The sequence below is a fragment of the Trichomonas vaginalis genome, chromosome III (assembly GCF_026262505.1).
Source record: "Trichomonas vaginalis G3 chromosome III, whole genome shotgun sequence".
Taxonomy (NCBI): Eukaryota; Parabasalia; order Trichomonadida; family Trichomonadidae; genus Trichomonas; species Trichomonas vaginalis.
The window spans coordinates 1,008,821-1,035,027 of NC_067205.1; the positions used below are offsets into that span (position 1 = coordinate 1,008,821).

The 26,207-nt window shown below is 33.7% G+C and overlaps 9 protein-coding genes and 1 pseudogene across 10 annotated transcripts, besides 1 other annotated feature; 6 read left to right on the forward strand and 4 right to left on the reverse strand.

Annotated features, from left to right (window-relative positions):
* Window positions 1-3,357: part of a mobile genetic element that runs on past the window's edge.
* TVAGG3_0617660 (protein of unknown function, DUF4106 family) lies at window positions 895-1,170 on the reverse strand (the record flags this gene model as incomplete). Its single annotated transcript, XM_051240238.1, has 1 exon — window positions 895-1,170. The coding sequence occupies one exon, from the start codon at window positions 1,168-1,170 to the stop codon at window positions 895-897; it is 276 nt and encodes a 91-aa protein (XP_051086825.1).
* Window positions 3,358-3,910: 553 nt separating the features above from the next.
* On the reverse strand, window positions 3,911-5,225 carry TVAGG3_0617670 (annotated as a pseudogene). The gene has a single exon. A coding segment is annotated over exon 1 (1,315 nt).
* Window positions 5,226-7,408: 2,183 nt separating this feature from the next.
* On the forward strand, window positions 7,409-7,964 carry TVAGG3_0617680 (uncharacterized protein; the record flags this gene model as incomplete). Its single annotated transcript, XM_001319350.2, has 1 exon — window positions 7,410-7,964. A coding segment is annotated over one exon (555 nt), but the record flags the coding sequence as incomplete, so codon positions are not given.
* Window positions 7,965-9,463: 1,499 nt separating this feature from the next.
* Window positions 9,464-10,460, forward strand: TVAGG3_0617690 (uncharacterized protein; the record flags this gene model as incomplete). The annotated part of the gene is made up of 1 exon (XM_001319349.1): window positions 9,523-10,095. The coding sequence occupies one exon, from the start codon at window positions 9,523-9,525 to the stop codon at window positions 10,093-10,095; it is 573 nt and encodes a 190-aa protein (XP_001319384.1).
* A 516-nt stretch (window positions 10,461-10,976) lies between these two features.
* Window positions 10,977-11,340, forward strand: TVAGG3_0617700 (structural constituent of ribosome; the record flags this gene model as incomplete). Its single annotated transcript, XM_001319348.2, has 1 exon — window positions 10,977-11,255. One exon carries the CDS (start codon window positions 10,977-10,979, stop codon window positions 11,253-11,255), a length of 279 nt encoding a protein of 92 aa, XP_001319383.1.
* Window positions 11,341-11,736: 396 nt separating this feature from the next.
* Window positions 11,737-12,390, forward strand: TVAGG3_0617710 (uncharacterized protein; the record flags this gene model as incomplete). The annotated part of the gene is made up of 1 exon (XM_001319347.1): window positions 11,737-12,390. The coding sequence occupies one exon, from the start codon at window positions 11,737-11,739 to the stop codon at window positions 12,388-12,390; it is 654 nt and encodes a 217-aa protein (XP_001319382.1).
* Window positions 12,391-12,876: 486 nt separating this feature from the next.
* On the reverse strand, window positions 12,877-14,827 carry TVAGG3_0617720 (papain family cysteine protease domain containing protein family; the record flags this gene model as incomplete). Its single annotated transcript, XM_001319346.2, has 1 exon — window positions 12,916-14,667. The coding sequence occupies one exon, from the start codon at window positions 14,665-14,667 to the stop codon at window positions 12,916-12,918; it is 1,752 nt and encodes a 583-aa protein (XP_001319381.1).
* Window positions 14,828-15,333: 506 nt separating this feature from the next.
* TVAGG3_0617730 (uncharacterized protein) lies at window positions 15,334-16,833 on the forward strand (the record flags this gene model as incomplete). The annotated part of the gene is made up of 1 exon (XM_001319345.1): window positions 15,358-16,548. The coding sequence occupies one exon, from the start codon at window positions 15,358-15,360 to the stop codon at window positions 16,546-16,548; it is 1,191 nt and encodes a 396-aa protein (XP_001319380.1).
* A 97-nt stretch (window positions 16,834-16,930) lies between these two features.
* TVAGG3_0617740 (small GTPase mediated signal transduction) lies at window positions 16,931-17,747 on the reverse strand (the record flags this gene model as incomplete). Its single annotated transcript, XM_001319344.2, has 1 exon — window positions 17,109-17,648. The coding sequence occupies one exon, from the start codon at window positions 17,646-17,648 to the stop codon at window positions 17,109-17,111; it is 540 nt and encodes a 179-aa protein (XP_001319379.1).
* Window positions 17,748-19,253: 1,506 nt separating this feature from the next.
* On the forward strand, window positions 19,254-26,115 carry TVAGG3_0617750 (ubiquitinyl hydrolase protein; the record flags this gene model as incomplete). The annotated part of the gene is made up of 1 exon (XM_001319343.2): window positions 19,254-25,865. One exon carries the CDS (start codon window positions 19,254-19,256, stop codon window positions 25,863-25,865), a length of 6,612 nt encoding a protein of 2,203 aa, XP_001319378.1.
* Between the last annotated feature and the right edge of the window lie 92 nt (window positions 26,116-26,207).

Genomic DNA, 26,207 nt, shown 5'->3' on the forward strand with positions numbered 1-26,207 from the left:
TTACAGGAACAAAGTTTGCGTCAACTAAGGTTAAGTTTATGTTTGCTAAAGTGTTTGAGTTTACTAAAGCTGAAAACTCTGCATTCGAATGAACAATAGGCAAACCAGCAGAGAAAGTGTTGTTTTATACGCATGAGTATCTTTTGGTCATAGTAGTTTCTGTCGACATTCGAATAGCACTTTGAACCTAAGTTTGAAACAATATATAAGATTGGTGTGCTTAATGTCAATGGAATAGACATTCCTTGTATGACACCTTTTCCTGTTATAGGAAACTGTTGGTAGTAAAAACCAGAAATAAGTTTTGTATTATAGCTCATATCGTTTATAGTAAACTCAGTCGGACATCCAAACATAATGAAACCTGCTCTAGTTGCAGCACATGTTACATCCGTCCTTAAAGTATTAAATAAGTCAACAAAACCTGTTGGTGGTATATCTGAGTAAGTATCTTCAAAGGAGTATTTTTTACCATTCACAACAACAAAGTCTTCTGGTGTCAAAAGAGCAAAACAGGCTTTAGTCGTCATTGTGTTTAAGGTTAGTTTACAATATCGTCCTTGAGGACTTTGTAAGTTTGTTGTTATAGAATTATATGACTCAGGGTTTTTAGTCGTAATAGTATAAACCACTATGTCTTCTGCCATTTATATATATTTAAAAGTTTTTCTGAAAGTGGAGAAGAACTTCGTCTAAACTTTCACATGGCGTTTCTTGAAGTTCTCTGTCTAAGAAGTTCAAATATTTTGTAAAGACATAGAACTTTCCTTTGTCTACACGAACAAACAAAACAGGGTCTTTCATATCGTTCAAAAGTGTGTAAAGTCCTTTACATGAAATAAAGTCTATATTATTTTTCTTCAAACATCTTTCAAGAAGTTTTTGACATTTTACTTAGCAAATAAACTTTAATGAAATGTTGTGGTCGTCAAATATTTTTATGACGTCTGGGAAACTATACTTTAAGTTCAACGTTTCACCTCCTTTCATAACGTATATCTTGTCAATGACATTATATGAAACACCACAGCAACTAATGTCGGGTTCTATTTCTTTGATGTTTATATCGTCTGCCTCTGTCAAAAGTTTCAATAGTTCTTTCAAAACTTCATGAGGTGCAATGACATATGAGTTCACTTTTACAGGGTTGTGTTCGACCAAGTTTAACATTATACTTAAAGCTTGACAAATCTTCTCCTGAGTTTGAAGTTTGTCTTTAAGTTGTTGGTAGTCGTTTCGAATATCTGCAACAGAACTTAAGTCTCTGCTAACTTCAGGATATGTTGGTTCTTTTACAGGAACAATTGTTATACCATCTTGGTCTTCGTATGGTTTCCCCACTTCAACATCTCTTTCTTTGACATTGACAACAACACTTTGACTGTTTGTTTGAGTTGGTGAATTTAACTTCACATCTGCCATCGCCATTAAACCTTTTGAAACACTCACGCTTCTATTTTTCGGAAATGACATTTTACTTAGAATAAAAAGATGGACGTATTCGAGTATCTCTTCGAATTGAAGCAGAACAAAGTTTACACACACAAACAATACAAATACATTGACAGAATAGTTCTTTATACAAACAATGGTAAATGTTATAGAATAGCAGTATTTGCTGAACCAAAATATTTCATAAAGCAAAGAAAGTTGGTATAACTGAAATGGTGAAAGTTCTTGACGTTGACAAAAATATAACAACAAAACTTACAGATATTTCTAAAGGAAAGTTTATAATACAATTTTATGTCAAAACTGGCGTACTGTCAATATTTGACGGAGAGAAGTCAGTTCAAGAACAACTTACTGACCTGCTGCCAAAATCTGCTCGATGGAAGCTGTCGTTATGCCAATCTGAGGAGCCCCAGCAGGTTTCATCGAACGAATCTTCAAAAGAGCATCTTCCGTGAAAAGTGCTATTGGTTTTGTAAACTTCTTTGCTTTCAATTCATTTGGACCGTCTCTGTCACCAGTATATTGTATTTGAACTGTACCAACAGTTGAAATACCACCCATAAAGTCTTCTGAGTCAGCAAATGGAATGCCAAGCCAAAAGTTTGAACGGTCTCCATTTGTATATTGAGTTTTTTGACCTCCTGTATGAGTCCATACTTTCACATATGGCATAATAGAACTTTGCATTTCAGGGTTAATGGTTGTTGTGAAGTTGTTGTTAAAGTTCATAGCATCTAATGTCAAGTTGTATGACCTCATATCTTCAACTGTAGAATATTCTTCTCTTGGATAATATTTGCCATCTATGTTTATATGGTATTTAATACCAGGGTTGTAGAAGCAAGAATAGTCATTTATAGTTCGTCTGAACAGTACAAACATAGTATCTGCATGTTTCATTGCAGTTGTTAAAGCAATATCTGTTCTTGCACCTGGGTCAGCACTTTGGTTTCCAACTTCACCTGCAAAGTCTTTGACAGATATTTGGTGTATAGGGAACATAAGTGGAACTGCAATATATTTGGCAGCTAAAGCATTTGAAATATCTGGGTCCAACATATAGACTGCAAGTCTGCTTTCTATTCTCTTGCATTCAAACTTTTCGCATGTGAACTTAACTGGGTCCCAAGCAGTTCCAGCAGCATTGAAGTAGTAGTTTACTTCAGTGTTGAGGTTTGAGAAACCAAAGTCTAAGTCAACTTTGTCTTTGCAAAATTCGGCGAATGACGTTTGATTTGCTCCCTTTACGTCTGTAAGAGTGAATGGGTCTTGTGTTGGTGCAATGACTAAGTTATTTTTGCTTGGAGTAAGTTCGATAGAAATTTTTCCTGCCCAGTTTGGCAAGTATCTTAAAAACCTGAAGATGAGGAAAGATGACAAAGGAACTCTAAGTTTCAGTTTTACTTTGGTTACTGCTGCTGCAGTTTGTCCAGAAAGGTCAACATAAACTCCTGGAACGTTAGGGTCAAGTCTTCTTATTTTCTCAATAGTTGCATACTGGTCTGTTTGTTCTCTAGCTTGTGGTTGTACTGAGTTTCTCAAAGCGAACCATTCATAGTTTGCCCATGTTACTGTTTGAACTAAGTCAGAGTTAGAATATATCTTATATCCCATGAAAACTTCTGGAGCATATTGGTATCCGACATAGAAAATTCCATTGCAACCTTTCTTGTCAGACAACTTGGCAGAAGGTTTTATTTCAATGTCTTGTTCCACGTATAAGAAAGAGTTGTCAATAGAAATTATATGAAACCTGTCGCAAGCAATATCTACTGTTGTTGAAGAACCTTCTCCAAACTCACCTACGTTTCCATAAGAAACAGCAGTTGTATATTCGTAAGTTCCAGGAACTATTTCTGACCTTCTAATGGCATTGTCGCATTCGTTATACCATTCGGAAACATTTCCATTCATGGCATCCAAAACTGTTGGCGTTATATTCTGAGCGGCGTACATTTCATATGAGTAAAAATATAGAATAGTTGGATTTATATGTCATAATAGAACCCACTCCGACCAAGCTTTACTTTCTTCCTGACTGAGTTTTTAACTCTTCTTTTTCCTTCATTGCCCTCTGCTTGAAGTTGTTGCATCTTTGCATTATGTTCATCTAGTATGTTGCAAATTTCCCATGTCCTTTTTGCCTTTTGGCTCTGGTCGCCCATCTCAGGTAACCTATATCCTAGAAAGAGTTTGTCATAGTCTGTATTTGAGTCTTCGCGTATTGTTTGCATGACTCTTTCCTGAGTTTCTGGTTCAAGCTCTTCAAACAGAGCTTGTCCATATGGAATAAGCTCGTTTCCAAATATATGTTTTTGTAGCCATTCTGGTTTTCTTTCCATGTTACCAAATATCTTTTGTGAATGGGAAAGCTTTTACCCAATCTTTCAGTCTTGCGTCGTTTATTTCTGTAGTTGGTTTTATTTTGTCAAGGAACATGTTTTTCAATACTAACATTTCATTTGGTACTGTCCATTTGAGTTTTCTTAAATATTCATCCCTTCTCATTTCATTGTCTGCAAAGTAAGTTTTTATGACATTTTGTAAACTTTCGTTTGCAAGGTCATGTACAATAGGTTCTCTTCCTTCGCTCTCCCTCTAACTTTCTTTCTAAACTCTTCACCAAATATACCATCTCTATGGTTCTGTGTAGTTCTTTGAGATAAATGTTAGAACGTCAGGTGTTATATTTCCATCAGCCATGTTCATTTCATACTGGTCAAAAATCTGCATGTTTCATATCTTTCAATGGCATTAAAGCCGCGCTTAAAATACCAGCTATATCTGGTTCACCATTGACTTCCATTGCGTCTACAACTTCTTGGAATTGAGGTTGTAAGTTTATGAACCACCTATCCGGGTTAGCTTTATGACCCCATCTCATTGTAGTTCCATCGTCTGCAGAAACAAAAGTAGGTTTGTTTCCATCTTGGTTAGGTTCTGAATGAACTTTAAACAATGTTTCATTTCTATATGTTTTCTTGAAATTTAACCTTTTATCTTCACCGAGTTCATCCGAAGATTGAACGTTAAATGCTCGTAAGTAAAAAGGGTTGTTGTATTTGTGTACATTTTTTTCAGTTCTTCCATTCTATGCTGAATATTTTCATCTGGTGTTGGAGTCTTTTGTATGTCGGCAAACATTTTTCGATATTCTTCTACTATGTCAGCCGAATTTTTTTTAGACTCTTGGAAATATTCCATATTCTCCGCATACTCTTGTTGAGGGTCAAGATTTTTCGGCTGTTCCAAATCTTCATCTAGTTCTGTGAAGTTAGTTTCCAAAGGAGTGACTTGTTCGTTTCCTTCAGGCTCTTCTAGCTGTTGTTGCTGAACTATTTCTTCCATGTCTGGTTGTATCTGAACTTTTCTTCCTGTGGAGTTTCTTGTACCTCATCTGCTGGCATTTCATATATTCCGAGACCGTTTTTAACAATTTCCCTATCTACGTCATCCGCATTCATAAGCTTTTGTTCTTTCGTTCCGTCTCTATTTTTTACGCGTTTCATGACGAAAGTTGAATTGTCATTTAGCTCTGACATCAAATATCTCGGAGTAAATTCATCCATGTCATTTGGATGATATGCTATTAAATCATATCCCTTAGCGAGCTTGTATTTTCCAGGTTTGAGATTATATCCGTTTTGGTGCTGAGCCATAAAGCTAAATAGGTTCGGGTCAGTATTTCCATCCTTGAACTTTCCAATAGCTTCTTTATATCTGTCACTAAAGTCAACAGTATCTGGGAAACCACACTCTTCTTTAAGCATTTTTAAGAATTCTTGGTTTCCTTGTTCTCTACTTCTTTTATGTCCTTGCTCTGTTTGTGGTTGCTGTGCTGGTTGTGGAGGTGGTTGTTGTGCAGGGTTTTGAACTGTTGGTTGTTGTGCTGGTTGTGGAGGTGGTTGTTGTGCTGGTTGTTGTGCATGCCTGTGTCTGTGTCCATGTGACGATGTAAATGTTCTAGGTAGTCCTGGTGCAGGTGCTTCTCTTGGAGGGTTTGGTGGTATATAAGTTCCACCAGCTGGCACATATGTTCCATCTGCAGCGTAATGTCCTACCTGACTTTTCGTTTTTAAGAAAGCATTACTAGGTCTGTTTTTGGTCTGTTGTAACTCTTTTCTTGACTTTCAACAAACAGTTGCTCTAACGGCGTCATAGGCACTTTGAACTGCCTGTCTCGTTTGCTGCATCTGTATTTTCGTCATATTTTGTGCTACTTCTCTTAACTCGTTGTCGAAACCTTCAGACTTCAGTTTCTTTCCAGATGAGAATCGTTCACTTTTTCACCTTACTATGAAGAGCTTCGAAGGCGTTCTTAAGTCAGCATTCGTTAAAGCTTCATTTGAACTATCTTCATCCGCTTGTTTTTGTCCTTATTGACCCTATGAGTTGGCTGCTTTAGCGTTGGCTTGGGCATCTAACCAGTCATTGTTAGCTTTTATATATTCTGCGCTTTTCATTGCCTTTTGCATGGCTGCGTCGTTATTTTTACTTTCTTGTGCTAAGTTTTCATACTGTACGGTTTGGTTTTGCAACTGTAAAAGTTTTTCTGCTTTACATTTGCTTCAACTTCCTTTTATAACTCATCGCTATCCATATATGTTTCAGGGCTTTTTGTTTTATCTCTTCATCTTTCAGTTTTATATTGAGTAGTATGGTTTTCAAATTTATGACATCTTGTTCCATTTTTGCTACTTCTGCTGCTTTTTCTGACACTTTTTCGCATATTCTCTGTACTTAGTTCTTTCAGTTGTTCTTCTTTTTCTTTTTCTCTACGTTTAACTCATTGAGTTTCTTTGTGTGTCTGTCATATTCTAGTTTCTTTTCGTTTTCACCTATTTGCTTCTGTATGTCTATGTTTGACTTTTTGACATCTGCTATTTGATTTTTGAGTGAACTCAAATTCATTTGACTTTGAGGGTTATAGCTGTTCCGTCTGCAGCTCCACCATACTGCCATTTTCGCTAAAAGTGCCGCTCTTAAACCTCCACTCTGTGCACAATAACTCGGTTTAAAAGCATAGGTTGCTTGACATTTGTTGCAACATAGTGGGTCATTCATCATTGTGTTGCAACTGTTGTTGTGGTGTCAGTCTTACTATTGGATGTTTCAATGCTCTCTTCCTCTTACGTATATTCTTACGTAGCTTACGTGGCATTTTAAGTGAAGTTAAAAGCGGCTTTTGACAGATGTTTGTATGACACTTTTTGTTCAGCACAAAAAACTACTCGGTCAAAGTGTTGTCAGTTTTGTAAAAAACCGTCCTATCTCATTCTATAAGGGGAAAGGCTTCTCAAAAGTATACTTCCTTGGAACGCCCGTAACTTTTCCTGTAGCGACGATAGACCCTTACTTGTCCGGACAAAGTTATACTATTTTGAGTGCTCTACAAAAAAGTCAACAGCGACGACTCTCAAAAACCGTTGTGTAAAAAGTTTTACCGTTGGACAAAAAAGTATATATAGAAAACAAAAAACGTTTATAGTTCATTCAATATTTGAGATGGAACGGTTTGCCAACGGTAACTATTAAATAAAATAAAAAAAAAAGAGGGGGTTACCGTTGACGAAAACGGTTTATTTTAAACTTTTCTATGAGTAGTCCGAAAAAACAGTTTATTTTTGTCTAATGGAAGCCAACATTAACAATTCTCAACCGCTAACCAAAGCCAAAGCCCACAACCTCCAAGAACTGGCACAGCTGTTAGAATAACCGCCAAAAAGTCTAACAGCGAATTAAGAGAAATTCTTCAACAAATTTGCTCTAAATATCTCAAAGACGCCGAAGAAAACACACAACCAGACGCTATATACAATACTCAGTTCTGTGAAGTTCTGAACAAAGCAATTGCTAGTTCAATTGAACTTACTAAGACAATTCCAAGTCCAATTGAGCTTAGCGATGTCTTAGTTCAGTATTTTCCAACATTTACTAAGCTTATAATGTTGAGAACTTTATACCAAGTTCGTCAAAATCTTCCTCGTAACATCCAACGGTCATTCGACAAGACAATTGCCGAATTCCAAGTCTTTAGTTACGGATATGACCAAGATGAATACGTTGACGAGTTCGGAGACAACTGTACAAAATGGTTTGAATGCTATACGACAACACAATTTGAATTCGACTTTCTCGAATTCAACGCAGCAACCATTTATATCATTGCTCTTTACCTTTCCGAACAACAACAAGACCTCGCAGATGGAGATGTTGTTACTGTCGTCATGGAAACTCCTGAACAATTCGGAAAAAAGAAGTCTCTAATTGCCAAATTTGTTCCAGGACATCAGCTTTTCCAACGCACAGAAGTCTTCTGTATTCCTGGAACTAAGTTCTTTGTCAAGAGCGAACTCAAACAAAGATATAATGTGTCATTCAATTACACATTATATAATGTTTTCGACCCAGAAGAAGACTTCTTCCCAGAAGCAATGGAAGAGGAAGAAGAAGAGAAACACGAAGAAGAGAAACACGAAGAGTCCTCCGAATTCACACCAGAAGACTAACAATTTTCCGAATAAAAACCTCATTTTATACTAAACATCTTCGGGGCTAGAAGGGGCGCAGCCCCTGGAAGCCCCACTACCTTTTTTTTTTTTTTTTTTTTTTTTTTTTTTTTTTTTTTTTTTTTCTTTTTTTTTGTCAGATTTATAGCATTTTGAACTTAAAGAAATCAACAATTTCGTTTTCTCAAATTGTTTTTCATTTAATTCACACCAATTAGCTATACCAAGAACTTACTAAAATTGTACTTCTATGAGTCCACAGAGGCGACAAACAACAATTTAATAATGTATTTTAAAAAACTTAAAGATTATGTACAATAACTTAAGACACAATTCATTTGTGTCTAAGAGTTACCATGACTACAAGAATAAACTTCATTTCCATTAATTTAAACCCATTTTCCTACCTCAAGTCTCCCTATCGTTTTTCTGCCTCAATATTGAGTGAACCTCTATTAAAAATTTGAATAAGAGACTTTACAAAAGAAAAGTAGTTTATGTTCAATGAAATAATCTAAGTTACCCATATTACCAATATGAAGAATATGAAACTGTTCAGAAATAAAATCTTTATGAGTCAAACAATAAGCATTCACCTATAAGAAAATTTTTGAAATCTCCCATATCCTTACATAAGTGAAAAAGTATTATCTTGAATTATCAAAATCTCAATTACTCCTTCTAAACATATCATTACCAATAAATATTTTGCTTGAATTGCTTGAATATTGATAAAGATGAATTAAAATGATTAGAAAAAGGTGTTCTAATTACAGGGTGGCTCTACTATAAAAATTTGAAGAAAATGCAATCATATTAAACAAAAAACAGGTTCTTTGATTTATATTTTTTTTTTGAAAGCCATTCTATTCTTGTTTGAACTCATACAAATCAAATTGTAGCTGTCAGTAAATATTTCCTTCTTCCCGCTGGCTATAATTCGGCGAATTTCACGGTGACCAAAAGTTTGATTTTTTTGAGTTTTGTTCATATTGTCCATGATAACTTCATTATCTCATACCATATCTACAAACGAAATCGACATTTGGCTCGTTGTATTCTACCACTTTTCGAATACGGTGAGTAAGGTATGATGCGAAATTGCGAAAATTACAAAAAATACTCCATTTCATATATACTAATAAAATAATCAACACGAACTCAAACCATAGAACGTAAAAACGTGTAATTTTTGAGACACATTTAGGAAAAACCATACTAAAAGAAAGACAAAAAATAAATAGATATTCCCATTTGATTCCAGAATTCCAATTAGAATTACATGTGGTTAGGTTTAATTTTTTTCTTTGAAATGAAAGATTTCATTTGAGAGAATTGAAAGGCAAACTTTTGTTATAGTTCTCAAAAATTTCTGATCGCATTTGAGATAAACCGGAGGCATAGTTCTTTCCCGATTCTGTTTAAAATAGTATATAATATTTTATCGAATAATAATTTTCAGAGCAGATACAGCGATAAATTCAACCGCTTTATTTGATTGAAAGGTCATGGTAAATTGAGAATAATTTTTCATAGTGTTAGCAATACCATTCCTAATATGGATTTGGTCAATGTTATCTGCTGTAAATGTGGCGCCTGCAAATTGACTTTGGGCGATCAGATCCAAAATGTTAGTGAATCCCATCGTAATGCCGCTCGTAGTTTGGGAATTGAAGAGCCTAAATTCTTCAATCTTGAACACGGTTGTTTATCCACCCTATTCGAATCAAATATCAGAGTATCTAAACCAAGCGAGCATATCTATAAACTCTCTTGCAAGTCTTGTAACAAGCCATTTTATATTTACCTCTCGAATAACAGAACAATGGCAATTACAAAGAAAGGAAAATATAAAGCTTCTAGAAGGCTTTCGAATTCTCTTGATGACGACGTCTATTCCAGTTATAAACCCAATCCAGATTCAATTAGAGACCTTATTAAGATCAAAGGAAATGTTAGATCCCCTGTAATGTTACCACAAATTCATAATACTCCAGATTCTATAAAGCCAATGGAGCCTCTTGAGCCTTATAATGATTTTGTTTTTCAAGATCAAGAGATAGTTCACGATTGCATGTTTGGGTCATATAATTTTGATTACATGGCTACTGAGCAATTTATTTTCGCTTAGATAACCTTTTTGCTATACTTTTTTAGCTCTTATAATTTTTTTTATTTCTGTCTGTAGTTTATATTAAATTTTAGCAATAGTATTTACTAATGATTTGGATTTTTAAGCAAAAATCTTGCTTCTTATCTCGATTATTCATTGGTCAGATTCAAAATTTTAGAATTCGGATCCAGCTATTCCAAGAACCTTCTGATTTGACATTTAGATTTATCATGAAGACACATTATCCTATATTATGAGGCGATTAGATCAAATTTTTGAAATGGCATTTCGCGATTTTTCAAATATTCAATAAATTTTAAAAAAACTAGTGTTTTTGAAATGACTGAGTTAATGAGAATAAATTTTATTAAAGACAAAGCTATATGCATCGATATTTTTCCCAATGAATTAATTGTTATCAGAAGTAATAAATATCCAACTATTTACATTTTTTACTAGAGGGAAATACTAATTCTTGAGTTTTAGAAGAAATAGGGCAGATTAGATCTATGCAACAAAATAACTCTTATGTCATTCATTTTAAATGCGCATTCCATGATACAGCTGCTGTTTTAACGATTTGCTAAAGATAGATCTTAAAAAAACAAATTTACAAAATTTTATAATAATTATACGCTATTTTCATGAACAGGTTCCTTCTATTGAATTTCATTGAATAAAAATCAAAATGGAAGCTATAAACTTGTCGATTTCACTAATTTGCATATTGGACATATTAAAACATGGGGGTTCTATGAAAAATGATTACACATGGATGAAGAGAGCATCATGTAGATGTTCTATTACAATGTAATTTAGCTGAGGAAAGAAAGTATTATTTTTGGTACAAGGGAAATAATCGTTTTTAACAGAAAACAGTCACTTTTCCTTTTTTTTGAATGGCTCGCAGAACAAAGAAAGTAGGTATCTGTGGTAAGTATGGCGTCCGCTATGGTGCTTCCCTCCGTAAGACAATCAAGAAGATTGAAATCTCACAGCGCAAGAAATATCCATGCGCTTTCTGCGGCAAGGATGCTGTCAAGCGTAATGCCGTCGGCATCTGGACATGCACAAAGTGCGGCAAGGCTGTCGCCGGTGGCGCATACACACCAACAACACCAGCTGCTCTCACAGCTCGTGCTGCTTACAAGCGTATCCGCGAAGCCCAAGCTAAATAAATGTTTTTTTTTGAGTTTCAGAACTCGATTTTTACAAAGTAAACATCAACATTACTCAGATGAATTATTATTTTTTCTTAGCCAAATATCAAATTATTTTTTTTTTTACAAAAATGGCATAAATACTATTTGTTGTCACATCTTAATTTCTCTTCTTAAGAATTTCTTTTTACCTTCTTCCTAAATGAATTATTTCATGTATTAATTGAAAATATTTAAAATAAAAGAATCAAACCTTGCCCAATCTTTATCATTTCATTTATCTTGTGCCATGTAATTAATCTTTTGTTAGCAACCCGATTAATTCTTGAAAAATTTGAATCCAATAGGGGTGAAATGGCAGAGAAATCCTGTGAAACCATTTGAATTAGATTAGCACAATCCCACATATACTAGTGGATATATGTCTGTAAGAAGATAGCAATTGACAAATATTTGAGACGGAAATAGGCAATTTTTTCAATAGGAATATCGTTATCTCATGGATTTGCCTAAAAACATTATTGAAAGTCCACTTAGAGTTCAGATAAGTGAAGCTCTAATAGAAAGAGACAGTAAGTACGCCGCTCTTGAGTCTGTTCAGCAAGCTTATCGTTATTATAAAACATTAGAAGAAAAAACAACAGAAGAGATAAAGACACTTAAAGAAAAAGGTAAACTAACGTTCAATATACTCGATAAGAAAACAAACAAGCTCGTTGAGAACTATAACGAATTACTTTCTCAGAATTCAACACTGCCTGACATTGAAACACTTGACTCTATCTACGAAGCAATGAATAGCTATTACAGACACAACAAAAAGATCAATAGTTGCCTTACAAAAGACTTAGTTGATATCGGATTAATCAGAAATGAGAAAGACATATCAAATCTGAAAGACAATCTCGAAAAGCTTTTAGAAAAGTATAAATCGATTACCAAAAATAACAGATTTGCCGATTTTACTGGATTTTTTGTAGATGATGGTTTAACTATTAAAGATCTAAAGAGAAGAATTCAATTCTTACAAGAAAAGCATCAGCTTGAACATGACTATGCTCATAGTATGAAATCATCATACAAAAAAAATATCTCAAATACAAAGAAGATATTATGCAATGCCAGTTTAATCTCCAATCAAGACATTATATGATTATTATTAATCTTGACTCTAAGTTATTATTGTTTGTAAAAAATTATATCGATTCAATTCTTTTTTTTTTGGTCAGTTTGACTTAATACTGCATTATCCAGCAGCAATAAGGACAATGTTACATTCTTAAAATCATTAAAAATCCAAGAATATTCAGGGATATTACTTCGATGCTCCGATGTATATCATATGTTTTTCATTAGATCGAAACCCATAATAGTACATATATGTGAAAACCAGACTTATGTTGAATGATGTGGAACAATGTAGTAATGCTTTCTTTAATGGTTTCCCATAAAATTAAAGTACTACTATGTAAAGAGCAACTAAAATTTATTATGTTCTCAAGCACTCTATAAAAAGGAATATTCCTATCTAAATAATTAAAGAATAATCTCTATCATTAGGGCATAAGGGCACTCTTAAGAATCTGAATGATTACTCGCTATAATGATGAATTAGTTTAAAAAAATATTTTTTATGAAATTTTTTAACTATGAAAAAAATAAATCTAAATATTTAGTTTTAAAAGACGTATTTGTATGGAAGTGGGCCATGGAACATGGTCTTATTGATAGTCCAAGAAGACTTTTCTAAGAGGGAGTAGTCCAACTCCTTGTACTTGTTCTTGTTTGCCAAGTACGATTTCGGAGAGAACTCTACCTGAATGTCTGTTGCGTGGTAGTTATCGAGCATTGCCCAGTTCTGTCTGTTCATTCTCTCCAAGACCTGGTAAGGCATCATGTAGTAGCCGCACTGGTGGATGTCGTTCATTACAAATGTTTCTGGATCTGGATTCATGATCTTCCAGAGATAAGAGAACGGAACTTTCTCGATGTACTCGTATTTGACGTCTGTTCCGTCCTTGTTCCATGATACAAATCTCGTTCTGTCCATTCCTGTGAAGAGATGGTCGATTGCGACATCTTCATCTGGAAGATCGCTCTGAGAGAGCGCGTAGTATCTATCTGGATTGCAGCGACCGCTCTTATCGACGCAAACCAATCTGTCTGTATGGTTGATTGTGCCTTTTCCGCGTACGTATTTGTATTCTGTTCCGCATTTAGTTACATCGCCGTTATTTTGCTTGAGGCAGTCGAGTTTGCCTGGAACCCAGTTCTGTGGATGGTTGTGGTTAGGGCAAATGACGGCTTCGTTCTCTTCTGATCTGCGACCGAGCAAATACTCGAATGAGTGGCCGTTGTTGCGCCAGGAGTTGTGGTAGATGAAGCCGCCTTTGAGGTTGGCTAAGGAATCGTCTGTAACATGGCGGTTCCTGTAAACCCAATCATCGTTGTATCCGACGACATTCATAGCGTGGCCGCCCCATTTGGCGGAACGGTTGAACTTCTCGTCGACGAGGGTGAAAGTGCCATCAGGAAGACGGCCTTCGAATGTGACAATTCCGCAATATTGGGATTTGTAATTTGTTGGGCAGGAAACGCGCTTGGCGGCTGTGCAAACATCGTCATCCTTCCAGGCATCGCTGTCGCATGGTACGTAGTAGATTAATTCGGCAAGTGGAGTTCCAACTGTTAATGTGCGCTGTGCTTTGAAGAGAAGCTTCTTTGTGTGGTAGACATCGGATGCGGCTTCCCAGGAGAGGACTTTGAACTCAATTGGGTTCTTCTTGAGGGCATCTTCCATTCCAGGGCATTCTCTGTCGGTTTCTGCGCTTGGTGTTGGGATGTATGGGCAGACGGACTCTGGGAGAACGGATTTCATGATGTCTGGATAGTCCTTGGAAAGGGAAACAAGAGAATCGGCTTTTCCATCTGTTGTTTCGTTGATCCAAAGTCCACTGTGATGGCAGACTGAGGAGTTACGGCCTGTAGCCATGCACTTGTCAACAACCCAAGCACCATAGGCTTGCTTTGAAAAGTTGACATAATCTGATTCGTTTAACCAGCCGTTTTTGATGCCTTGGGCACGGTATTGTGACTCAAGAAGTGTTACGACGGAGAAAATCCAGCATGTGCCACGCTGCATTTGATCTGTTGGTGGTGTAATAAATGACTCATTAACTCCAAAACGTGTTGGAAGGATATAATCATTAGAATTGTTAAGTAAACGTTGAATTATGGAATCGGTTGGTGTTAAAACACGTGATTGATGAAGCTGTATGTATGATCTTGTTGTGAATAAAAGTGTGCCAATAGAAGCAAGAAAAACAAGAATAGAAAGGACAAGAGCTGCGGTCATGCATTTATCTTTTGGCTCCTTAACCTCGGGCTCCTTCAATAGAGCCGCTTTGTCGAGAAGACTTTCTGGATCCATCTGATTGCGGTTAGAGATTGAATAAGACGATAGATACCATCACTCATATTTTTTTTTCTCCGTTTTATCGTCCATCTTATTTTGTGACTATGACTATAGTTAACTGTACTTTATAATCACATAGGAACAGTATTTCAGCAATTTGCATCTTTATTACCTAAATCTTGATATTTTTTCAAATTTGTTAGAGGGAAAATGACTATTTGTCCATTGAATATATTTATTCAAACAATAGCATAGTACAATCATCATACACTTAATAGTAAATTTTATGTTTTTAATGCAGATTTTCAATCTCTTTGAGAATATTATAAGACATAATAGAATAATATGAACATTTGTTTAAATACACATGTACCATTACCCATATGTGATACTAATTGATTGAAATCATCTAATTTGTTGTATAAATATTTCAAATATTAGTTAAAAGTGTTAGAACAGAAGGTGCTTTAATCACACATAGCATAATATGGATATATGCTTATAGATTAGATTCCAATGCATCAATATTTAGCTGAATTTTTGTAAATTAGGCAAATTTATGCGTGAATAAAATACAAGATTAGGTTTTAGACCTCTTAGAAGATGACAATATTCTTGCGCCATGAAATATGAATTAAGTAATAAAATGTAAAGCAAAATTTTAGATCCCCACATTTAGAATAAAAGACCCTGCAAAAAGTATAAATGCAGGATACTGAACTTACAATTGTCGATGCTCGCATGCAGCATTTATCATTTTTCATAAATACAACTATACAACAGGTAATGACAGAAAAAACTAAAGAGTTACTCAAATCTAAACATATTGACCCGATAAAAGTAACAAAATCACTTGAAAAAGCACTTATGGCAAGCTTGAAAAGTGAAAGAGAGCAATTTCTCCAAGATACAATTGATAAATTAGAACAAACGATCGCAGAAAAGAACTCTTTTGAGCTTGAATTAAAATCTCTTCAAAAAAAGGCAGCTGTCAAAAACTCATACTTGCAAGAGCAAAACGCAATGCTAAGAGAGAAATACATGGCAATGAAAAAGAATACTACAAAATCAACGGATGAATTATTCTCAAGAAGTACTTTTATTAGCTCTGACTTACAATCAAAAGACACATATATCGATAGCACACATGAATTCTTAAGAAATACAAAGTCATTATGCAATGAATTTAAAAATGAATTAAAACTGATGAGAAAAGCTGTAAACTCTCAAGTTAAAGAACTTCATACAAACTTGAACAAAATATCTCATGATATCAAAAAATATACAAAAATCTGCAATAATCAGCAAAATCGTAGAATTTCTTCAAAATTGGAAAGTTATATTAATAATTTGGATGATATTAAAACTGAAGGTAGCAAATACAATCTAATTTGTACTGCTCTTTTAGAAATTCTTCATGAAATTCATCCAACAAATAAAACATTACAAGAAGTTAACACTTCAACAATAGATGAGCATATTGGCGAAGTAGAAATCGCAATTCGCGAAATACCAGATGTTATTAGGTCTGAAACTCAATCAGAAATGTTAAGGAGTGTTTATAATGCTTATCCCGAGTATAAACAGCAGAACATTAATTCTCTAACAGAAATAATAAATTCTATTGTTGAAAAGAGGCTTAAATCACAAGAACAATTGTATGATGACCATTATAAAAAACTTAAGAAGAAAGAACATGAATTACGAGCCCGACTACAAAAGGTTCTCGATTCCATACCGAAGGAACCAATTTACACTAAAATGTCGACTTTTTCCATGGCTGCAAATGCTGACCATGAAAAAATTAAATGGGAGAAAAGGAAAAAGTACTTAGACGAAACAATCAAAATAGTTGAGTCTCTGAGTCCTAAAAAATCACATAGTCCAAAGAAATAAATATCTGGTAATTTTACGAGCCGTTGAACTGTATAGTTGGACTACTATATTATATAAACTGTTTGAATTATTTTTGATTTATACTATTTTTATCTGCCATCTCACGATTTTTTCTCCAACATTATTGTAAACTTCCAATATAAATTCTATTTATAAGGAAAATATTACAAATTCAGATAGTAAGGGTGATCAAAATTATTATATTTATGCCCGGATTAAAAAATGATCAATGGATGAATTTTGAATAAAAAAAAGTAAAAAATAAATCGACAGTATATATTAAAATATGATCAACATATCTCATACACTATTTTTTGCGATATCGTGGTAATCTTTGTGGTTGCGAAATGTCAAGTAAAAAAAAGTCTAAATATCGCAGTTAGCCAGGATACTTATAGGAAATAAATATACTCGAATAGTAAACTAATACTATCAGAATAACGAATGATTAATTAAGTCCGTTTGTGAAGAATCGATTTTTATGACAAGTAAAAAAAGGTAGTTTTGACTCGTATGGCAGGAAAATAAAGACTTTTAATAAAAAACGAGGATTGATTAATTTATATAAGTTCGCATCCTTTCTTCTTAATTGAAGTAATATCAATAGCGGTTGGGAAGACTTTATCTACGTTAAGGCCAGTACGAGCAGATGTGGCGATATATGGGATGCCACCATGCTGCTTTGCAAAGGCAAGGGCCTCTTCATCACTAACGCTTTCATTTGACTGTTCTCTAAGGTCAGCTTTGCAACCTACGAGAATCATTTTGACTTCCTTGCAGAAATAGTTAACTTCAGCAATCCAACGATCAGATAAGTTTGAAAAGCTTGCACGTTTATCAAGCTCGAAACAAATAAGAATTACTTTTGCATCTTGATAGGATAATGGACGAAGTCTATCGAATTCATCCTGGCCGGCTGTATCCCAAATGTGAAGCCTGTATGGCTTGTTGTTGTGTGTAACATCTAAAGCGTAGTTATCGAAAACTGTTGGAACATATCTCTCTGGGAATGGCTCGCCCTTGAGAACTGATAACAGTGAAGTCTTGCCGACGGCACCATCGCCAATAACGACAAGTTTGATTTCATTTGCCTTACTCATTTATTAATGTACTTTTGCGGTTTGACACTATTTTCAAATAACTGGCTCGATAAGGGTAAATGTGAAATAGTTAAGTGAAATTTTTAGAGTGCTTGTAATTATACGATTCATCTTTTGTTTTTATAATTTGACCTGGACTTCGCAAATTGAATAAAAAGTGACATTTTCATAGTAATGAGGTGATTAATAAATCGGATCTTTAATTCGCTTAAATCTAGTAAAAATATGAAATAAAGCTTAATAAGTAACTTGCTGGAAATTTTGAATCTGTTTCACTTCAAATGTTGTTGTCACATGCATAAAAATATGCCTTATGCTAATGCCTCAATACTATAGACATAATTCATTAAATTCAAGATATCATTTTCTTTTCCAAAGGTGGATTTGTTTTCATCCACATATTCAAATAAGGCATTATGCATATAATTTATGATATGTTTACTATTATTTGATTATACTACTCTCACCATCTTCCTTTATAGAATCAAGATATATTTTTCCCGATATCTAGATATATTTCCAACATATACCAAGAATTAGTCATTAAGACAGTCTTTTTACTACTTCATATCAGTTTCGGCTATATTAGAATTCATTAAACCATAGTTTGATCAAAATATACAGCAGTATAAAAACTCATACCAAATCTATAGCTGAATTAACATGTTTTAGTTATTCAAACATGAAATTCTCTTTCCTTTGGACAAATGCTCAATATTACATTGTTCAAACTGAATTCAAATCTTTCTACCGACAATTCATTCAACAAGTAATAGTTCAATTATATTGACTGGTCTTTGTTATGAATTTACGCTTGTGATATCAGCTGTTTTTGTCTTTCAAAATTCTCGATGAAATTTTGTATGAGAGTTTTCATGTGACAACATGAAATCTACTCAAAAAATGATAACACATGGATTAGAACGAGTCATGTTAGGTAGGATATCACATTTAAGAAAATTATTTTTATTTTTGCTTATAACATCAATAATGCACATAAAAGCGAGCTTGGCAAACATGTTCGATTCACAAATTTGATTGTCTTTGCTGATTACCCTTAATTTGCTATTGAAAGTTTAAACCTAAGTTTCTGTGCTTTGATAACTAACTTATTTGATATGTGTGCACATATCATACTAACTTTTAGCTTATGCTTATCAATTCTTTTTTTATTCAGATATATTTTTAAGAACAATATATTTTTGAGAGACTATTAACATTACATGCATATCACCAACATGAGAGAAGGAAGCATTTGATGCGTGACCAGGAATATCAATATCAAATTTAAAATTTCAATATCATCGATCAGAATTAAAGCTGTATTCTTTTGAAAGCTTGCTGTCTAAGCATTAATTAATACTAATGTGCACACGAAAGTTTATGAAGTCCAAAATAGTTGGTCAAGTTGAGATGATTCTTGATCAATAATTTACGATAATGGAAAGCGGCAGACAATAATTAGGATATAGAACAAGACGGAATGAATCTAAATTTATTAAATTTCCAAGTAAAAATTTTTAGCAAATTGAGAAGAAATTGGAAATTGAAAGTTGGCAGCTTTTTTGAATACGAAATTTTTTTTATCTTTTTTTTTTCACTATAATGAATTCTCCTTTTGACGACTTTGCAACATGGTTAGCAGTATCATCTAGCATGATAAGTACTCCAAAAGAGTTTGTGAAGTACGCTCCTGATCTCATTAAGTTCATTTCTTCAGTAATTGAAACAGGAAATTTACCTGATGAGATTAAAGAGTATACAGACAATTTTCTTTCACAAATTCAGACAGAGTTCTTGCCAAAGATACTGAAACTAGGAGCAATACCAAAGGAATACATATCTTATTACGTAAATTTCCTCGAATCAGTCCTTAGACTCGGAAATTACGGAATCAAATCAAATAAAACGAAATTAATTTATATAATCGAATACATTCTTGCAAATTTAGAGACTGGCCTCGCTCCAAGTAATTCTGATTCAAAACTCGAAGTAAATTTACCAAAATACAGTGCAGAGATCGGAATCTACCAGAATGCTATCGAACTCGTCAAAAATGGCATCGATACTATTGATAATCTTTATTATATTACAAATATTTGCATTAGAATCTCAACTTTTGTTAAAGATTACGATTTTTGGGTATTAGCCAACGTTACTACTGACGCTTTGACCAAAATCGTCACGACAATTAAGATCAGAGAAGTAAAAACTCAAATGGTTTCAAGAATGTTCCAAAGTTTGAAAGCAAACGGCATTAGTCAGCAAACAATCGATCCTGATTTCATACAAAAGTGGTTAAACTTACTTACATTCATGATGAAGCCAGAAATTTTCGAAAAAAGATTATTTGGCTTCCAAACAATCAAAGATCTCATGGAAACACAAAAAACAGCCGAAATTACTAAAACACTATTCGCCAAGGACCCATCTGTCCTCGATGGCTCTGTTTTACATGAAGAATTTTGCAGTTACATCGGATATCTTTTAAACCAACTTTGTTCTGCACATCTTGTTGAATTTTCCCTCATTTCCAAGCTATTCTCCAGATATTCTACACTCCATATCAGTGAATTACCTAAGTTTTACTCGATTTTCTCAACAATTGCCAAAATGATCGACCAATCGATGCTTTCCGACTTTGTTGACCTCATCATATCCCCACAGACCAAGGAATCTCCATGGTACACCATGATTGAAGGCGTTGGAACCACATTAGGCGGAAGAAACGATGCAAAAGCCGAATTTATGAAGTTAAGAGACTATTTGAACACATTGAAAGACGATGGAGACAAGGAAGCACTGTCTACACTGAGCCAAATCATACAATTCCATCTTTCAGAAGAAGAATTCAAAGAATTGATGGAAAAAATGACAAATTCGAAGATAACGATCGAAACAATCGAACTCCTCAAGAATATTACGGCCAATTATCCACTCGGAAGCCAGGAATTGGCAGAAAATTTGGCAAATACCGGATTAGATTTCGTAACAAAGGACAAGATACCGGAATTCAATGTTGTATACGATTTCCTGTTCAATGTCTGCTTCATGAACCAAGTTCCCTTGAATAAAGGGCAAATCGAGAAAATTTGGCCTTCCGCAGTCTCTTCTGATGCCGGAATCTCTACCTGCGTGCTTGCTTTCCTCAACAACATGAGAGATATCTGCTTAATTGAGCCAGATGTCCTTTCCGAGGTCATAATTTCGAGTAATCTTGAATTAAATTCAGGATCATTGCAGTTTATCGTTATGTTCATCAAGGGAATCAACGATATATCAGTAGACCAGATGCCACAAGTCGTAAATGAAACAATTACCCTCAGAGGAAAAATTATTGAATATCCTCTACAGTACGAAGATGTTTTATGGGAATATTGTTCACGTAGATCGTCCATACATAAAGAGATCTGCAGGAATCTCTGCTATTTCTACGCTTCAAACGATGTTTCTGTTTCCGACAGAAAAATTATTTCTCTTTTCCTCAACAAATGGGTTGAAAAGACCGAGAAAACTGTTCACAAGGACCAGATGATCGAATTGCTCACAACATTCATTGAAATTTTCGAGTATCCGCTTGATTTGGATTCATATGACGTAAAAAGGCATCATCCGAACAACGAGAAGGTCTCAATCCACATCACCAGCCCAATATTGAGTCCTATACCCAATATCCAGGTTCCTATTGGCACTTCCATCTCCGGATTACACATTAAAATCTCAAAATTGACAGGCGTTGAGCAAAAGAAGTTCAATTTGACACATACATACGAACCTATCAATGCCTCCTTTAAGATAATGAAAGAAATGACGATCATGGCCGTTACAAACACTATAACTCCAGAAAATCATCCTCTTCCTCCGATTAGAGAAGTAATTCCAAGCCAAATGATACCGGAAGACGCGAAAACAATGAACTTATTAACAGAACTAATTAAAAACAATGTAACAAACGTCAAACAGATCTTTGACAACATTCCAACATTGAAAACAACTTTGGAGAAATTGAAAATTTTGCCATTTGTCAAAAAATTTGAATACAAAGAATTTTTGGATATTTCGAAACCGAATTTCTTCTTGTACAATTTGGATGGATTATCAAATAATATGAACGAAGACCTCAAACAAGCTCTAGTAAGAACAGGAGGCTTCAATTATTTGATACAACAAATTCCAAATTGTAATTTCGAAATAATCGACCAAATTACGAATTTCATTTCAAAGAATTTGGATTCTAAAGATGAATTCGCTCAAATCGTTTTCGATTTCGCTATGCCTGCTCTGCCAAAATTCTTCACTTCACCTGACCACTTTACTACAATTTCTCAATTTATTTTAAGGTTTTTGAATGGAAGTCAAAAAGTGAAGTGTTCAAATCCATCGAAATACTTCGATTATTTGCTTTCAAATAATCAAGAAAACATAAGAATAATGTATAAGAGAATTTTGACAAATGTAGAATTTGACATGTCAGAATTTTTGCCACTTTACGAGAAAGGTGGCACTTCTCAATTTTTCGAAGTTTTCTCTTCTCACATTAATAAAGAAGATGAAAATTTGTCACTTTTCATTGTAAATTCCTTAAAACGTGACATTTCTGAGAATGTTTTATTACTTACGAAAGAGTTGATATCGAGAAAACTACTGTCAAATGAACACAAGAAGGAAATAATTGATTTGTTGATCGACCAATTTGTCACTTTTGATCGTAAACAGAGTTATTCAAAAGAGATCAATTCGTTAGCCATGAAAATAATTTCTTTGGAGCCAAACGAAAAATTATTAAATAAATTGAAAGATTTACATGACAAGAAAATTGAATGGGACGATAAGAAATATGACGGTGATTTGAATTTAACGAAATCCGATTATGTTGGTTTGATTAATTTAGGAGCAACATGTTTCTTGGATTCCACATTGCAGCAGTTCTTTATGATACCAGAATTAAGAGAGAAAATAATTTCATACAAAGGAGATGATGAATTCATGAAAGAACTGTCAAATCTTTATGCGAAATTATTCATTGCTAAGACGAATTGCATAACTACAGAGCATTTAGTTAATAAATGGATAGGCTGGGATGGAGAGAAAATGAATCCACACACACAACAAGATGCTTATGAATTTGTTTTGAGTCTTTTGGATAAACTAGAAAACGGTTTAGGAAAAGATTTCATACAAAACATGTTCCAACAAACAACTTCTAATTCATTTGATGGTTTGTCTGAACAATACCATTCAGAATCATATGGAAAGAATTACACTCTCTCGTTAGCTGTAAAAGATTGCAGTTCTTTCGATGATTCCCTTGAAAAGTTTAACGCTGTTGATTATTTCACAAATGATAATCAATATAAACCGTCCGGTTTCGATCATAAAATTGATGCTGTCAAATCACAAAAAGTGACAGATCTACCACCTCATTTGATCATACAACTAAGTAGATTTGATTACAATTACACAACATGGGAAAGACTCAAAATTAATTCTGTTTTGGAAATTCCTTTGCAAATTGATCTCAAAAAAGTGACAAAAAATATAAAAGTGACAAAATTTAATTTGAGGGGCGTGATTTGTCACATGGGCAGTGCCTTTTCTGGTCATTACATTTCGTATATTAAAGAAAGGAAAGTCAATGGAAAATGGTATTGTTTCAATGACTCTTCTGTTTCTTTAATTGGCGAAAAAGATGTTTTGAAGAATTCTTCTGGCCAAGAAACAGGAAAAAGCGGATATTTGTTGTTCTATGATAGAGAAGACTTGAAAGAAACAGAAAATGAAGATAAAACAAAGATATTAGACCAGATTTCTGATGAAACAAAGAAAGCTGTCGAAAGAGAAAATCTCATTTTACAACAAACACAATTGTTATGCACACAAAGTTATAATGAATTGATGATTAACTTGTCTGAAAACAAAGATTATATACCAGTTGTTTTGAGATATTTCTTTGACACAATTCCTTTCACAACGTTCATGAGTTCTGTTGAAAAAATTGGTAAAAACATTTTAGAAAAAATCGACAAAAATGTTGATATTTCTATCGTCAAAAGTGCCATGAAAAATATCATTTTGTCACCAAGTGAAAAATTAAGAGATTACGTGTCAAAAATCATCCTCAAAACTTCTGGAATTGATGTCACGTTTTGGTCGTCACTTTTACCAGAATTATTACAGAAATATTATTACATACAACATTATTTCATTGTTTTTGACGGTTTGACAACAAAAAGTGACACAGAAGTATTAGAGAAAGGCTTTGGATTTTTAGAGAAAGACATTCCAGAATATAAGAAACAGAAACCTGATTTGAAAGAAACATTTTTCAATTCACAAATTGAGATTTCTTATTTATTCAATGCTTTGTCTAAATTTACAATTCCTTATGAACTGAAAGAGGATTTACTTGAATTTATCTTTGGTACTAAGTCAGATCCACAACACATTGTTAACTTTTTGTTGGCGTTCGAGAAAAGAGATGAAGTTTTCACAAAATTCGAGAATTTCATCGAAAAACACTCAGTTTTCGTCAAAAACTTCGAATTATTGGCAACTTCAATTATGCTAATTTACAAAGAAAACGGTTTTGACATCATGTCAAAAGTGAAGTGTAAAATTGAAGAAAATATTGTTTCTGACAAAGACTTTACCACAATTCATGCAATTTTATCACTTTCACAACGCGAATTATACCTAGAAAACATGGATAAATGGCTTCTTAAGTATTTAGTCAATGATGTTGACACGAGAACAGCTTGCATGCAATTGATTTCTTTCATTTGTCCACTGGATTCTTTCAATTCATGCACAACATTGACATATAACAAGAAATCCTACACAATGAAGAAATATGATAATTACTTGCAAAATGCACAAAAAGTGACAGATTACATGACTTCACATTTGACAGATTTCATATCACTTGTCAGAGAAAGTTATGACAAAGGAAATACTCAATACATTGGCCAGGATTATTTAAGATGCTTGCAGTTTTTGTCGAAAGAATGTAAGATTGATTATTCTTTAGTTTACAAGTCATTTTTTGAGTTATCAGAGTTCATGTTCGATTACGATGTTCACATTAAAGAATTTATAGTTCTTTTACAAAAAAGTGACATTGAAATTCCAGATGAATTGCTACTTAAGATGATTCCACTTAAATCTCTTGAAAACAACGCACTTTACATCAAAATGATTAATTTGTTCTCTTTGATTTTGCCAAAAATCCATGATGATAAAATTTCTGAAGATTTTGCCAAAGATTTTATCAGATTTTACGCATTTCCTGTTGGTCCATTTATTAAAGTTCATTATGATGTAATTGTCACTTTTGTCGATAGACTTTGTAAACTTCACAAATCTGCTTTGAAGGCATTTGTTTCAGAACTAAATCTTGGAGAATTATATGTTAAAAACTATGGTGCAGTCATTCACTTTTTGCAGATGATTGATGAGAAAAGAGAGATTTTGTCATTACTTCCTCTTTCGATTTCTAAAGTTCAATATTTCTCTCAGGACAAATTACTTGAAATCGCTTTCGAAACGAATGATTTCTCTAAGGAATTGTCTGAGAATTCTCAATATTTAGTCGCTGCTTTGGCGACCAAACAGACTCTTTCAAAAGAAAGTCGAAACAGAGTATGGAATTTCATGATAGAAAACAAATTTAATGTTGCGGATTTCATCAAGAATTATGCAGCAAATGTAATGAAAGAAGACTTCTATGAGTTTGGATTATTCTTACTTACAGATATCAACGAAGTTTCCAAATATTCTTATGTTTTCTCTTCATCAATCAAATCTGCAAAATTGGTTTTGAATTTAATTGACGTCAAATCAAAGACAGTCAAAGAATGGAGAGAATTTATTGTCAACGTTTTGAAGGTTGACATTGAAAACGACGTGGAAACAATGTCTAAGATTATGAAGATTGTTCCTTTCATTTGCGAAAGTGAAGATGATTTAAGAAATGTTTTGTCACCTTTCCATGAAAAATTAAACGAAAAATGCCAATTTGTTTCAGATATCATTGAATACGAAGGAAAACCAAGAGATAATGATTTGTCTGACTTAATTAGTTATCTCACAATTGTTGAACGCCACAACATGTACTCTGGACCTATTATCCAGAACGTCGGCTACTTAATGAACTTAGTACACGACAGACAAGAATACACAGAAATCTATAAGTTATGTAGAAAAATTATATTGGTTTAAAATAAATAAAAAGTTTATATAATCTTTACTTAATATAATATTCATATATTTGCTTTGTTTAATAATATCTTTAAATTTTATTCTCATTGTTGGAAATATTTACGAGTATTAGATTTCATTCATAATCTCATATAAATGTTAGCTACTGGTTTATCTTGTGTAATCCATTTTCAAAAAGATCATACTTTTCTCCAAAATTCATGTGAAATTTGATGAAAACATCAATTATCAAAGATAAACTTCTTGTTTAATCCCCTAATTATTCAGATTCTTATATATTTACTTGAGAATGACAACTGTCAAGATTCTGAGAAGGTTCGTAAAACAATCATGATAAATTCA